The 15,824-nt window shown below is 38.9% G+C and overlaps 2 protein-coding genes across 2 annotated transcripts; both read left to right on the forward strand.

The window, feature by feature from the left end:
• The first annotated feature begins 7,588 nt into the window (after positions 1-7,588).
• On the forward strand, positions 7,589-8,047 carry LOC138878072 (uncharacterized). Its single transcript, XM_070157729.1, has one exon. The coding sequence runs from the start codon at positions 7,589-7,591 to the stop codon at positions 8,045-8,047; it is 459 nt and encodes a 152-aa protein (XP_070013830.1).
• Positions 8,048-8,356: 309 nt separating this feature from the next.
• Positions 8,357-10,424, forward strand: LOC138878073 (uncharacterized). The gene is made up of 3 exons (XM_070157730.1): positions 8,357-8,540; positions 8,670-8,959; positions 10,407-10,424. The coding sequence occupies exons 1-3, from the start codon at positions 8,357-8,359 to the stop codon at positions 10,422-10,424; spliced, it is 492 nt and encodes a 163-aa protein (XP_070013831.1).
• Positions 10,425-15,824: the final 5,400 nt, after the last annotated feature.

The raw sequence follows: 15,824 nt of genomic DNA on the forward strand, positions 1-15,824 counted from the left end.
TGATGACCCTAAAGGTCATCTTTTGTTTTAGAAGTCAAATTTGTGTCCCGTGGCTTTGAAAACCTCTTTTTGTCTCACCTCAATTTGCGTGCGCAGTCCGGACGCGTTTTCAAAAAGCTTTTATGTGAAATTTTAGAAGAATAATAAATTTGGCCTTTAAAATTGGTTAAAGTTGACTTTGTTCAACATTCTTGGTAAACGGACCCAGACCCGTGATCCGACGTTCCCGTAGGGTCCGCAGTAAAATATGGGACTTGGGCGTATGCCCGAAATCGAATTCTAAGGTCCCAAGCCCGAGAAAAGAATTTTTAAAGAAACTTATTTGCTGGAAAATATAAAGGCTTTTTAAAATGAAATGATGTGTGTTCTTGATGGTATCGGGCTCGTATGTTGGTTTTGGAGTCCGGTACAGGTTAAAAATAATAATTAATTTGAATCTGTAAAATTTGGTAAGAATCAGAATTGGTTTGGTATAAATCGGACCTATAGTTGAGAAAATAGAAATTTTGATGTTCTTGAGTGATTTCATGAATTTGAGGTTTAATTCGTTGTTCTTGATGTTATTTTGATGATTTGATCGCATGAGCAAGTCCATATGATGTTTTTAGACTTGCGTGCATGATTGGTTTGGAGTCCCGAGGGACCGGGTGAGTTTTGGATAGGCCATAGAGCAAATTTGGACTTAGGAAAATTGCTTTGGGAAACGCGAACCAAGCCTGGGCAAGCCCTCTTCACAAATGCGAATACGGATGGAAGTTGCAAAGCCTGCCCATCGCAAATGAGATGTTTTCCTTCGCAATTGCGAAGATGATAGGATTCTAAAGGGTTCGCAATTGGTCACAATTGCGACATCTGAGACCTGCTAAGTGAGATTTTGACAGGATTCTTCTTCACTTTTACACTTTTTCAAACCTAAACATCCCATAGGCGATTTTCTTGAAGAAAATTCTTCCCCAAATCATAGGTAAACAATTTCTAACTTATTTTCTTCAATCTATAACATCTTTTTACATGATTTTATTTCAAAATCAAGGGTTTTTCATGGGAAATTGGGTGTTTTGGGTAGAAGTTAGGATTTTCAAATTTTGGGAATTTGGACCTCAATTTGAGGTCTGATTTCAAAACTTATTACATATTTGAATTTGTGAGTGAATGGGAGATCGGGTTTTGGTTCGAACTTCGGGTTTTGACCAAACGAGCTCGGGGTTTTGACTTTTTGGGGAAAACAATGGGAAACCTATTTTCATGCATTAGAATTGGTTTATTTAGCATATATTAATGTTATTAAGTACACTGTGACTAGATACAAGCGAATTGGAAGTGGAACCGAGAGGTAAAGCAGTAGTTGAGGCGTAATTTGTCCGTGGAATCGAGGTAAGTGTTTGGCCTAACCTTAGCTTGAGGGAATAAGAGTTATGGTTTATTTGCTATGTGATTGTATCGAGTACGACGTATAGGTGTGGTGGCGAGTATCTATATGTTGGTATCAAGCATGCCCATGAGCCTTATATCATGATTGTTGTGACTCTATTATGTACCAATCATGCTCAAATTGATGCTTATTAATGTTGAACAAAGCTTATGAAAGTTTCTTGGTAATTGATTATTGTTGAGAATTGGCACAAGTTGTGTTTCATTTTTGTACGGTAATTGTTGAAATGAGATTGGTTATAGCTGAATTCCTTGCCGGGATGTTATTGTTGATATAGTTGATTTCCTTGCCGAGATGTTATTGTTGATATTGTTGATTCCCTTGCCGGGACATATTGTTTCTATTGTTTGGGTGAGAAAGAGTATAAAGCACGAAGGGTGATACCGTGCATGATATTATGAGTGAGTGTAATGCACGAAGAGTGATGTCGTGCTGATATTATGAGTGATAATACACGAAGAGTGATGTCGTGCCATGATATGAGAGTTAATGCACAAAGGGTGATGCCGTGCCAATATCGTGAAGAATAATGCACTAAGGGTAATGTCGTGCCATGATTATGTGAGGTAATGCACGAAGGGTGATGTCGTGCCATTTATGTTGTTTCATATGGTGAGGACGAGAGTAAAAGCATGAAGGGTGATGCCGTGCACGTGTTACCATTTCATTATTTTGTTGATTTAGATATGAGGTTCATTATGCTCCTTTATTGATGCTTCTTTAATGGCTTAATGTTAGAATCTGATATTCCCCGCAGCATGTCCCCTTCCCACCTTATTCTGTTGATTTCTGTTACTCTGTTTCTATTTGCAGATGATTTAACTATACAGGTATATATGATTGTCATGTCCTATACTCGTCACTACTTTGCCGAGGTTAGGATCGACACTTGCTCAGTACATGGGGTCGGTTGTACTGATACTATACTCTGCACGCTTTTGTGCAGATTTTGGTACCGGACCTGGTGAGTAGTTGAGGTAGCTGCCTTCAGTCCAGGGAGACCAAGGTAGATCTGCTGGTGTCCGCAGAGCCTGAAGTCCCCCTTCCCTGTTTAGCTTTCTGTTGTCTCTTTTCTTTTCTGAGACCAGTTGTACTTTTTTTTCCAGACCAGTATTTGTAGTAACTCGTAGATGTTCGTGAAATTGTGACACCAGATCTGTGGGTGGACTTGCATTAGATTATTTGATCATGTTATAACTCTTCCGCATTCATTAACTGTTTAACTTTAGTTTCTGTTTATAACTGTTTGGGATTGATTGTTACTGTGTAGAACTCTAAAAATTGGCTTCCCTAGCTTTCACGAGTAGGCGCCATCACGACTCCCGAGGGTGGAAAATCCAGGTCGTAACACGTACGCAAAGTTGTACACTGCAAGGATCAATATGTTGAAGATGCTTGTTGGCTATCAATCTGTAAAGTTTCAACAGTTTGATGGTAAAGACAATCCAAAGCAACATTTGGCGCACTTTGTTGAGACATGCAACAACGCTGAGACTTATATATATTACCTCGGCAAGCAGTTTGTCTGCTCGCTAAAAGGAAATGCTTTTGATTGGTATACAGACCTCGAGGCGGGATCTATTGATAGCTGGGATCAACTAGAGCAAGAGTTCCTCAATCGCGTTTATATCACAAGGCGCACTGTGAGCATGGTGGAACTCACAAATACTCGTCAATGGAAGGGTGAACCAGTTATCGACTTTATCAATCGTTGGAGGAATGCAAGCCTCAACTATAAAGATAGACTTAGTGAAGCTTCTGGTATAGAGGTGTTCATCCAAGGCATGCATTGGGGATTGCGCTACATCTTGCAAGGCATCAAGCCTAGCACATTTGAAGAACTTACAACTTGTGCCCATGACATGGAATTGAGCATGGCCTCCGCTAGAAATGAAAGGCTTCCCATCTATGAACCTCATAAAGGGAACGATAAGCAAGAAGTCAGGAAGTGGTGCAAGTTTGTACCCAAGTCTGAAAGCAAAGAAGCTATGAATGTCAACACATCACCTGTGAAGTTCAGGACAAAGGTGAGCAAGAAGAAGAGTATGAAATCCACTTCTTTTCAAGATAAGACAATAGGAAAGTTGACTCTAAAAGAAAGGCAAGAGAAAGAGTACCCATTTCTAGATTCTGATGTACCAGCCATTTTTTAAGAACTCCTCGAGTTGAATCCCATTGAGATTCCGGAGATGAAGCAGCCAAATGAAGCTGGGAAAACTGATGACCCAAATTACTGTAAATATCGACTTGTGAGCCACCCTCTGGAGAAGTGCTTTGTCTTCAATGAAAAGGTTATGGACTTGGCTCATGAAAAGAAGATTGTGCTTGAAGATGAGAAAGCAAGCACAAACCAAGTCTCTATCATATTTGGCTTATTCAGTCTAGATGAATTATGTAGTTTTAAAGGAAGTAAAAATGAAGAATTACTGGAGAACAACAAAGTTGAAGACGATCAACCTGATGAAAATGAAGGTTGGACGGTGGTGACTCGTCGTAAGAGCCATAAAAAGAGCCCACGAAAAGGATCAATGGAACAACCAACAAGGAAAATGATGGTGAAAAGACCGAGGAGATGGAATCCAGTTAAGCATTTAATGAAAGCAAAAGTGGAGGTGCACCACCCTCAAAATCCACGACATCTAGTGACTTTAGAGGAGTTTTCGCACGAAGATTTCCCATAGGGGTATTGATGCCTCTTGTTGCCATGCTAACAAAAGGGAAGAAAAGAGTGATGACCTACCATTGGCACCATCTTTGGAAAACCTCATCGAGTCCACTCCTCAAGAAGTTAATGCTTGTAAGGAAAAAGGTACGTTCACGAATGATGATCTTCTAGTGGGTGACACCCTTCACAATCGCCCATTATACCTGGTTGGCTATATGCGCGATGAAAGAGTAAATCGGATTTTGGTTGACGGAGGATCCTCAGTGAACATCTTGCCAGTTCGCACTGTGAAAGAACTCGGCATTCCCATGTACGAACTCTCAAAAAGTCATGTGATAATTCAAGGATTTAACCAAGGGGGGAAAAGATCCATAGGTGCGATCAGGTTGGGAATCACCATTGAAGATATGCAATCAAGTGCATGGTTGCATGTGACCGATGTAAAGACTTCATACAAAGTCTTGGTTGGAAGGCCTTGGATACATGAGAATAAAGTCGTTCCATCTACCTACCATCAATGTTTTAAATAGTATGAGGGTGAAATCAAGAAGAATATAGTTGTTGATGATGAGCCATTCACTGAGGCCGAGTCACACTTCGCCAATGCAAAGTTCTACTTGAAGAACTGCATTGTGAAGGAGCTAAAAGCTGATGATGTCATGAAAAGTAAGAATGACAAGCCCACAGCTGAAAGAGCTAAGGTGACTGCTAGTAGAGTCAAAGATGTTACTGAGGAGGTACAACCTAACTCGAATAAATGTTATAGAGGGGATATTGTATCTTATGGCAAGAAAGTAACTCCTGCACTCCAAGATGTCCCTAAAAGGAAGAAAGATGAAGGTGAATCATCTAATCTCCAAACTAACATGCTAAAGGAGTTAACTCTTCTAGTAAAACGAATTGAGGCAATAAAGGTGTCCTCAAAGCCACTTGTAGGGTTTGTGGCCCAAAATCGTTTACAGAATGTGTCACTCCCTACAAAGCGAACAGATGAAGGTTTTGATCCTAACGGTTACAAGCTACTTGCAAAAGCTGGATACAATCCCAATGAGCCGTCAAAGTTAGGAAAGCTCCCATCAGAAGCTGCGACGAGGCAACCACGTGAAGGTTTGGGATACAAACAACCGTCACCAGTACACATTTCTATAAGAAGGGCGAGCAGCAATTATATCACTATAGAATATGACTCTGCCACTTCTAACAAGCCTTCTATCTTTGATTGAGTTGGAAAATCAATTGTGAGGACTTTCGTGTTTGAGAGATTGGGTCCATTAAAGAAAGGGAACAAGTTCCGAAGAAATTATCAAAGCATAAGAACACCCACTTCTCCCAAAATCCAAAAGATCTCTAAGGATTTCCAAAGTTTGGTTCCTTCTAGAATTAGGCGACAAACAAAACTTGTGATTTCATGTAAAGAAGTACTGAAGGTAAAGCCATATACTGTGGTCCACACTAAGGAACATAACTAAGATGAAGAATGTGTGGATTCTTCGTATCATATTACTATAGAAGGCGAGAATGGTATTTCATCTTCAATGGAGGATAATGCAGAATTGGAGGATGTTTTGCCGTGTTATCACATATCTTTTAATGATGGGGACCCTCAAGAAGATGAAGATGCGAAAGATGCTCTACCTGAACTTGAAGAAAGGGTGAAGATGACAGATGGTGCCTTAAAAGAAGTTAACCTTGGATTCGATAAAGAATCAAGACCCACCTACCTAAGTGTTTTACTAGAAGTTGATGAAGAAAGTACTTATATTGAGTTACTCAAGGAGTTCCGGGATGTCTTTGCTTGGAGTTACAAAGAGATTCCTGGCTTGGACCCGAAAGTAGCAGTCTATCACCTTGCGGTCAAGAATGGTGCTCGCCCTGTTAAACAAGCTCAAAGGCGCTTTAGGCTGGACTTGGTTCCCTTTATTGAAACCAAAGTTAACAAACTCATCGGAGATGGATTTATTCGTGAAGTTAAATACCCAACATGGATTTCAAGTATTGTCCTTGTAAAGAAGAAAAATGTCTAGATTCGAGTGTGCATTGACTTCAGGGATTTCAACAATGCGTGTCCGAAAGATGAATTCCCGCTTCCTATTCTAGAGCTGATGATCGATACTACTACTATGTATAAAGCAATGTCATTTATGGACGGTTCATCAGGCTATAACCAAATTCGTGGTGCCAAAAGATGAAGAGCTTACTGCATTCTGTACCCCCAATGGTATTTCTTGCTACAATGTAATGCCTTTTGGCTTGAATAACGTTGGTGCTACTTACCAAAGAGCTATGCAGGATATCTTTGATGAACTTCTCCATAAGAATGTTGAATGCTATGTGGACGACTTGGTGGTAAAATCAAGAAAGAGGGGCGACGACTTGAAAGAATTGAGAATGGTGTTTGAGTTGCTCCGGAGGTACCAACTTAGGATGAATCCATTGAAATGCGCCTTTGGAGTTACTTCTGGAATGTTCCTTGGTTTCATTGTCCGACATCGAGGGATTGAAATTGATCAAGCCAAAATAGATACAATCTTGAAAATGCTTGAGCCTCGAGATATTCACGAATTGAAAAGTTTACAAGGAAAGTTAGCTTACTTTAGGAGATTCATCTCAAATCTAGATGGGAGGTGCCAACCATTCAGTCACCTTATGAAGAAAGGTGTCCCTTTCAAATAGGACCTAACGTGTAGCAATGCCTTTGGGAGCATTAAATCCTACTTGATGAAGCCTCCAGTTTTAGCAGCCCCTATACCTGGAAAGCCATTGATACTATACATTGCGGCATAAGAAAGGTCTTTTGGAGCACTGTTGGACCAAGAAAATAGTGAGGGGAAAGAAAACTCTCTTTACTACTTGAACAAGATGATGACACCAAACGAGTTGAATTATTCGCTAATCGAAAAGTTATGTTTGGCACTAGTCTTCTCAATCCAAAAGTTGAAGCAGTACTTTCAATCTCATGTCGTGCATCTTCTTTCTAGACCAAATCTCATCACGTTCGTGATATCAAAACCCGTCCTTAGTGATCGATTAGCAAGGTGGTGCCTCTAGTTTCAACAATTTAAAATTGTGTACATCCCTTAAAAGGCTATAAAAGGACAAACATTAGCAGACTTCTTGGCAGATCACCCTATACCTGATGATTGAGAGCTAACTGACGAACTACCTGATGAGGACGCAATGGTCGTTGAAGTTCACCCCCATGGAAGATGTACTTTGATGGTTCTCTACATCACGAAGGAGCTGGTGCTGGCATATTATTTGTCACTTCTCAAGGGGAAGTTCTGCCGTACTCTTTCACATTCACACAACTCTATTCCAATAATGTTGTTAAGTATCAAGAATTAATACTTGGGCTTGAAATGGCTATCAATATGAAGCAGTTGCAATTGCAAGTCTTTGGTGACTCCTAGTTAGTGGTCAATCAGCTTTTAGGTAGTTACGAGGTCAAGAAACCTGAACTACGCCCTTATCATAATTGTGCTAAGAAATTTATGGGATGGATTGGTGATTTGATTATTCAACATGTGCCTAGGAAAGAGAACAAGAAGGCTGATGCTTTAGCTTCCCTAGCTTCATTGTTAACCCTACCTGATCAAGTGCAAGTTACTGTCTGCCAAAAATGGGTAGTACCGCTGCCAAATGAGGCTAAAGGTGAAGAAAATGAACTCAAGCATTTTGTCACTGTTTCTGAAGCTGAGAAAGAAAAATGGAGAAAACCCATTATCGACTACTTAAGCTATGGGATACTTCCAAAAAATCCGAGGAGAAGGACTAAAATCCGTCATCGTGCACCTCGCTTCCTTTACTACAAAGATACTTTATACAGAAGGTCATTCGAGGGAGTACTCTTGCGATTCTTAGGGGAAAAAGGAGCACTCCAAGCTTTGCAAGAGGCACATTCTGGGGTATATGGGTCACACAAGTCTGGACCAAAGTTCACTTTCATATAAAAAGGATGGGATATTATTGGCCAACAACGGTGAAAGATTGCTTGGACTATGCTCGAAGATGCAAGGCTTGCCAATTCCATGCAAATTTTATTCATCAGCCTCCCAAAGTGTTGTATCCGACTGTTGCATCATTGCCATTTGACGCTTTTGGACTGGATGTTGTTGGACCACTGCAAAAATCCTTTGGTGGACACTTATACATCTTGGCTGCAACTGACTACTTCTCAAAATGGGTTGAGGTTGTTACTCTTAAGGAAGTAAAGAAGTAAAATATTTATCTATCTCTTTGGAATTCCTCGTTACATAATAATGGATAATGGCAAGCTATTCGACAATAGGTTGATGAACAAGATTTTTGAACTCTTCGGCTTCAAGCAGCGTAACTCTTCTATGTACAATGTTGTCGCCAATGATCTAGCTAAGACATTCAACAAGACTCTATGCAACTTGTTAAAGAAAGTCATCTCCAAATCCAAACGAGACTGGCATAACTGTATGGAAGAAGCTCTGTAGGCATGTAGGACAACTCAATGCATACCAACACAAGAGACCCCTTATTCACTTGTCTATGGAGTCAAAGCCATTTTTCCACTCGAGTGTCAAATACCTTCATTACGATTAGCTATTCAAGAAGGGATCACTGATAAAGAAAATGCTCGACTTCGATTAGCAGAGTTGGAGGCTCTTGATGAGAAGAGGTTGGATGCTCAACAACGTCTTGAAAGTTATCAGGCTCGATTGTCACACGCCTTCAATAAAAGAGTTCTCCCAAGATCCTTTCAAGTAGGAGATCAATTCCTTACCATACGAAGACCCATTATTACTTCTCATAAACCTGTAAGGAATTTCACTTCAAAATGGGATAGGCCATATGTCGTACAAGAAGCTTACTCATGTGGGGCTTACAAGCTGGTTGATGCAGATGGCATGAGAATAGACCCTATCAATGGCAAGTTTTTGAAGAAGTATTATCCTTGAAGTTTCAATGCTCCTTGACGCATGAGCCTAAACTACATGTTCCTACACTCCTAGCCCGCATGAGTCTAAATTGTGTATGGCCCGCCAAAAAATGAGTCTTCTAGGTTGAAAACCTCGAAAGAGGCTGCCTAGGAAAAAGTTAGGACACATATATAAAAAAAATAAAAAAAGTTTGCTAGGTTGAAAACCTCGAAAGAGGCGGCCTAGGCAAAAGTTAGGACATAAAAAAACATTACCCATTCTGAACTACGGTATGACTTGATCCTCTTCACCGAGTTACGTTGGCAGCATGGAGTTTTATTATAAGTTCAGAAAGATACATAGTTCCCCAATTGTTGTTCAAGTGAAGTATGAAGGAATGTAAAATCAAGCTGAAACGCCATCCTCCTGTTGAACTTTGGATCTCATTTGATTTAAAGGGAGGAACCCTTTATGGTAAATTGGTATCTTCAATGGGACGATTTTAGGAGGATGCTAAGTATTCGCCAAACCTTCAAGTTTATTGGTCTCCAAGTCCTCCCTCTGCCCAATAAAAAAGGAAAGAGAAGAGAGGCGTCAAAAGAGAACACAAGTATAAGAAGAAAGATTATTTGGCACAACGTTTTAAATCCAGTGAGACTTGAACCCAAGATATTTGTGAGAATGGAGCTCTTGAATTTTGATTGATGGCAAGTAAAACATCTTTCGGTCTCGAGGATTCCTTTACAAGATATGAAAACTTTAGCGAAGCTGCGATAATTTAGAACTCTCGACATATCAAAAACTAAAGTCATCTTTGAAATACTATCTGAAACTGTCATTAAGGTATTAAATTTTATATTTTGGATATGTTTTAATTTTTGAAGTTTAGTTTACAAGAAATCAAACGGTTCGTAATTTTGACATTCCTACATCAAGATACAAAAGTTTTGGTAGACTCGCGCAAATTTGATATCGTCAGCGTGTCAGAATTTTACGTGGATTTTAAAATATTATCTGAAACTATCCTTAATGTATTAAATTTTGGATTTTGGATATGGTTTAGATTTTGAAGTTTTGTTTCCTAAAAATCAAACGGTTCATGATTTCGACGTTCCTACACTGAGATATGAATTTGTTAGTGAGACAACGCAAATCTGGAATTGACAGCATGGTGCAATATAAAGTTGATTTCAAAATATTATCTGGGATGATTCTGAAGTTGTTTGATTGAAAATGTTGGATAAGTTCTAGATTTTGAAGTCTAGTTTTCAATAAATCAAACGGTTCAAAATTTCGATATTTCTACTCCAAGATATAATTTTTCGGTGAGACTGCACAAATTTAGAATTGATAGCATGGTGCAATATAAAATTGGTTTCAAAATATTGTCTGGGACGATTTTGAAAGTGCTTGATTGTAGATATTGGATATGTATTAGATTTTAAATTTTAATTCCCACGAAATCAAATGGCTCTTATTTTTGACGTTCTCACATTGAGATATGTATTTCCTACCGCAAAACTACAAAGGTGATGAACAATATTATCTTCAAAAAAAAGAAGGATGTATCTTCAAATATAGAGAACCTCGAGACATGAACGGAAAAAATGTTTATAAGGAAGCCAAGTTCTATTACGTAGACATAAATGCATCATGCTAAGCAAGCAACTATTGATACTGATAAAAAAGAGGGGGAAACATCAATAAAAATGTGCAATGTAAAGTAAAACAGGTGGAGTTTTTAGTTTCAAGAATAGTCGCTAGTTAACTAAATGCAAGAAAGAAACAAGAGGTAGATAAAAAAATGGCTATGATTTTTTTGATCCTAACATCAAAACAGAGAAACATCAGAACATCTACGGTACTCCTCTTCATCATATGAGACTCTAGATTCAATCTCTTCGACCTCTTTCTTGGCAGCATCCCGGAGAGCTCTTAACTGTTTCACCTTCTCCTTAGACTCTTTGAGAGATTGACTAGTGACAGACAATTCCTTGACCTTCTCCCCTTTTTCAGTCAAGACAAGATCAAGATGTTCCTTGGCTTTTAAAAATGGCTATATTTTTCAACATCCCCAACCTTATCAGAAAGAGTTGGTCGTGCCTGGTCATATGAAGTGGCAAGCTTAAAGAAAGACATCAATAGGTCTTTTAGAGGATAAATACCCATACCCTTTCCATCCATCTCCTTGAGAATAACTTGGATCTCGAATTGAACAGAAGAAGCATTCTCTACAGTAAGGTCAGAGAGTTTGGGATAAATTTTAGCCTAGGCATTCAAGATGAAATCCTTGCGAAGAGTCAAGAAAACCTTTCTTCCATCAAAGATAGACATCGTTGTTGCTAATCGTTAGTGAAAATTAAGCCCCAATTTCGCTCCAAGATTTGGAATGGAAGTCGCCTCCAGGTCCGACTTAGATATCGTAAGTGATTTCCTTGAGTCCGGATTCACCACAGATTCACTACTACCCTCTGGCTTGCTTTTGCGTGACGCTATCGAAATATGATCATCGTTTGGCTGCATATAAAAAAATGTAGACGGTTAGTGTAGTTACCTATATGTTATAAGACAATACAATTTTTTTAAGAATTACCTCTTTAATGACCGTCAAAGTCCTTGAAGCACTGCCAATACTGTCAGTAATCTCGACTACACTTAAGTCAGTGTCTCCTTGTTTGTTTGAATATTGCTTCACCTACTTGAAGTTTTGATCGCCATGACTACTATCACTCTCATTTTAGGATGGGCGTTTGTTGGAAATAGGGACAACGGTGCCTAATGGAAAGGAACCCTCATGGACTTGATGAGCCTAAGAAAGTACATTCTTTTTTTTGAGCTTCTTTACATGGAGGTCCCTTGATGTCGCATGGTGCAACCACTTTGGATTTCAAAGTAGGAGGTTTGTCCTCCTTATTATGCTCTTGAGGCGTGATCTCTAAAGGCGCAACAGTTATTGGACCAACAAAAGTTACCAAAGATTCTAAATGATCTTCAAGAAAGCTCTCATGTACTCTTGTCCACCAGGATCTATACTCTGATGAAAATAGCTTTTTTGCCGTAGATATAGCCGGGAGAAAGGTCGCCCTTGCATTGGTAGAATTATGTGACACACAAATCTGCCAAAATCTGAGTCCTTCTTCTAATGAGGCACTACGAAGGTCATTTTCCAAAATACCAGGACTGGTCTAATAAAATCCGAATTGATGGTTGAATCTATGTGGACTATATAGTTCCAGAATGAAAGAGTTCCCACACCTCAAAAGGAGATAATGAAAACGGATACTCATAAAATAATTGACTTTCGGTTGTGATGATTTATCATTATCCTCAAAATAGTAAGGTTCGTACCCCTCCGACGTGGTAGAAGTCCAAGATGCATTATCCGCTTGATGGATGCGTTTTCTTGCATTTGTATCATCCAAATACCTTGCAGCGCCTTCCCTATAATATGCCACCATCAATGGAATATATGGTCCTTTTGGAAGCCCATAGTTGTCCTGAAGTAGAAAGCAAACCAACTGTATACATAATGAATGGGAAAAGAGATTTTAATATGCTCGAGCTGAAAGACTTGGAGATCTTGTTCAAACCATAGTAGATGCTCGTTAGAACTGGGATTGCAAGGCTGAATTTCCATCCATATGCCATCATGCTCGTCGTTTTAAAGTTCTCGGGTCGAATAAAATTGCGATCTTGAGAGAGAAATACAAATGCACATAACCAACCAGATAAGAATGTTGCCAAATATGTGCCTTCTCTCTTTTCATGTCAAACCCCAAGATTAGCAAACATCATCTCATCCGTGCTAGACCATGTAACTACTTCAGGTATAGCTCCAGTGGGGTTGTGCGCTGACTTCAAATGGGCAGATTTTTTCTCCCTCCTTGCTAGAGCAGGTTTATATCTCAAGTATCTCTTGCACCAAAATTCAATCCACTTGTTAAATGAGACCTTTGGATCATGACTCTCCCCTTCTTGAAGATGGTTAAAGGCGGTAAACAGGTATCCACAAGCTCGAGGAGTAAATCTTTCATTCTTCTCATTAACACCTGTGAGTTCGACAACTTCGGGCATAACTTCTTCATGGGGAAAACCTCCAATAGGTAAACTGCCAATCGTATGTAAATACCAAAGAGATATCGATAGCTCCCAGGCTAGCGCTGATATTAGTAAAGTATTTGTTGTGGGACACCAAGCTTCAAGAAACGCTCGCAAGATATTTGAATTTCGATCATATGAAAATAAAAAAACATAGACGACATCATAAATTCTTGCTGTCTCCTAATCCTATTGACTTCTGCCAAGTATCTCCTCAGCCAATTCCCAATATCCCCGGATATGATGATATTCATCGTCAATTCTCAAAGTATCTCCCCAACGTATCTCCCTTTGAATCATACGCCGTCCCAGGCAAGGAAGGGTACTCACGATATTGAGTTTTTATTGGTAAGGAGTCTGAAGGGGCCACATTTTGGTTGGCTTTTGGTTGTGCTCTTGCTACACCCTATAGTTCATATGGGAGACTACATCGTAAATTAATTGATGTAAGCTCTGAAATGAGATCATCTTTGAAAGTACATAAAGTAAGTTAATCATGTTAAATTGGAAGTTACAAATATTTAAGATCATGGACTGCAAGTACCAAGAGGTTGAAAGGCTTAGAAGCTAAACCAATTGAAGAAAATAGGTTTCATCGAAAGCCGACAAGTTGAGAATGTTATAACATGTACTTTTGGGGTGAGACTAGGGTGCTCAAAATGATAAGGAGATTATGTTATGAGTTATTTTTGTCTTATTATAGTCTTGTGTTATGTTTTGAAGTCAAGAGAGTTGTGGAACAAAAGTTGGCAAAGATTATCACATGTTACATTCAAGAATATGCTGAAATTTAGGTCAAATGTAGTTGGGTTTTTCTCCTAATATACTTGGAATTAGGGGATTATATACCTACCAACTTGAATATCTACGAGTCGGTTTTCTAACACATTAAATCATTCATCAATATGACATAGGAGTAGAGAGATATTTGCATTTTTGCGAGACTGCGCAGACTACATAGGTGACAAGTAGGTGTGTCACTGAAACTTTTTGAGAAATATATTTCGTGTATTATATGAGGTTTTTTGGGGACATATTATATACCAAATTTAACATCTTATAATTTATTTTCTAACTCTCTTAACCATTCATTTAAACGACATACAGATAAAAAGATATAAGCGTCTGAAAAAGAGACAATAATAAGGTGTCAAGCTAGCACCTCTTCGACTTTTCAAAAATGGATATATATAGGACTTATATCGTCTATTCCTTCACTTTTACACATACCACGACCATAATAAGACCCCTAAGCTTATCCTCAATCTCTCCACAATGGTTTCCAAGAATATTAACATCCCGGGTACGAAATTAAGAAGTGATAACACTAGAACGATCCCTACGACGTAAGTATCACTATATCGCCTATCTTTTTCTTTGTAGTTTGAGTTTTTAGGTACTTAATAGATAATAAAACGTCTACTTTCTATATTTAAGCTTTAAATATCAATTAAGGTTAATAAATTCATTTCCTAATAGTTAAAACTCACGGGACGGTGGTTGGAAGCCGTGAGTTCGAGTTATTCGACTTGTATTGGACTGTTTTGTGGCTATTTCGTGCTGCTTTTGGATTGTCTATTTTTTTTGATGTTTTATGGATTTTTGGAGGATAAAAGGTGTGGCTAAACACCACATAATGACAGAATGGTGGGCTGGTCATTCGTCGTTACATTTTTAGGTTGTTTGATACTACTTTTGTTGTCGTTTTATGTATGAAGTGATTAGGGTGTGCGGGCCGTTTTGTGATATATTGTTATGGAGATAAGTTTGGAAAATGATGCATACATGTTGTTATTGTTTTGTTATTGGTGTTGTTGGTATATGGTATTGGAGGATGGCCTTGTTACAAGGGAGATGTTGTCCAAATTTACATAAACCAGCTACTAGTTTAAGTTGTGGACTTAGCCTTTATTCATCACTAATTTTGAATCTCCTTATGATGTGGTAGATTGAGTTGAGTTATTTGAAGAATTACTTGGAAGGTATTAAGGACTCAACGTAGTTAAGGTATGTTAAGGCTAAACCTTTTCTTCATTTTGGCATGATCCCGTAACTACATGTGTTTGATAACGAGGCACAAAGAGAATTTCATATTCCTAAATTTATGTACATTTTCCTAGTCTCATAAGTTACAGCATTCTCCCTTATCGGGACTTCATATTCAGTTTAGTTTTGTCTTCTGTCAACCAAGGGCAGAGAGTCTATATATATACAGTATTACAGTATTTTCACCACCATCGAGCTATAATTGATAGGTAGGACCCTATTGGGCAAGCTATGATCAGATGGTGAGTTATATACCGAGCCTACTGTGGCTGAACTCCTATGAGCGAGCCCAGAATGACCGAGATACAAAGCCTAGTATGGCCGAGCGCCTATGAGCGAGCCTGCTATGGCAGAGGAGTTACACATACTGAGCCTTATAAGGCCGGATAGGTATTTTACTTACTGTATTGAGAGAGTTGAGTCAGTATCAGTAGGTAAGCATATCATTATATTATCTTTGACTTCCAGTTACTTTCAATTATTTTATTATCATATCAGGTTCAGCTTTCAGTTATTCTGTTACCTTACATACTCGGTACATTATTTCGTACTGACATCCCTTTTGTTGGGGACGTTGTATTTCATGTCTGCGGGTCCTGATTGATAGTTGGATAAACCCCCCAGCAGATAGAGTCAAACATCAGCTTGGTTAGTAAGCTCCACTTTCTCAAAGTTACTAGGTCTAGACCTTGGA

The sequence above is a fragment of the Nicotiana sylvestris genome, chromosome 9 (genome assembly GCF_000393655.2).
Source record: "Nicotiana sylvestris chromosome 9, ASM39365v2, whole genome shotgun sequence".
NCBI lineage: Eukaryota > Viridiplantae > Streptophyta > Magnoliopsida > Solanales > Solanaceae > Nicotiana > Nicotiana sylvestris.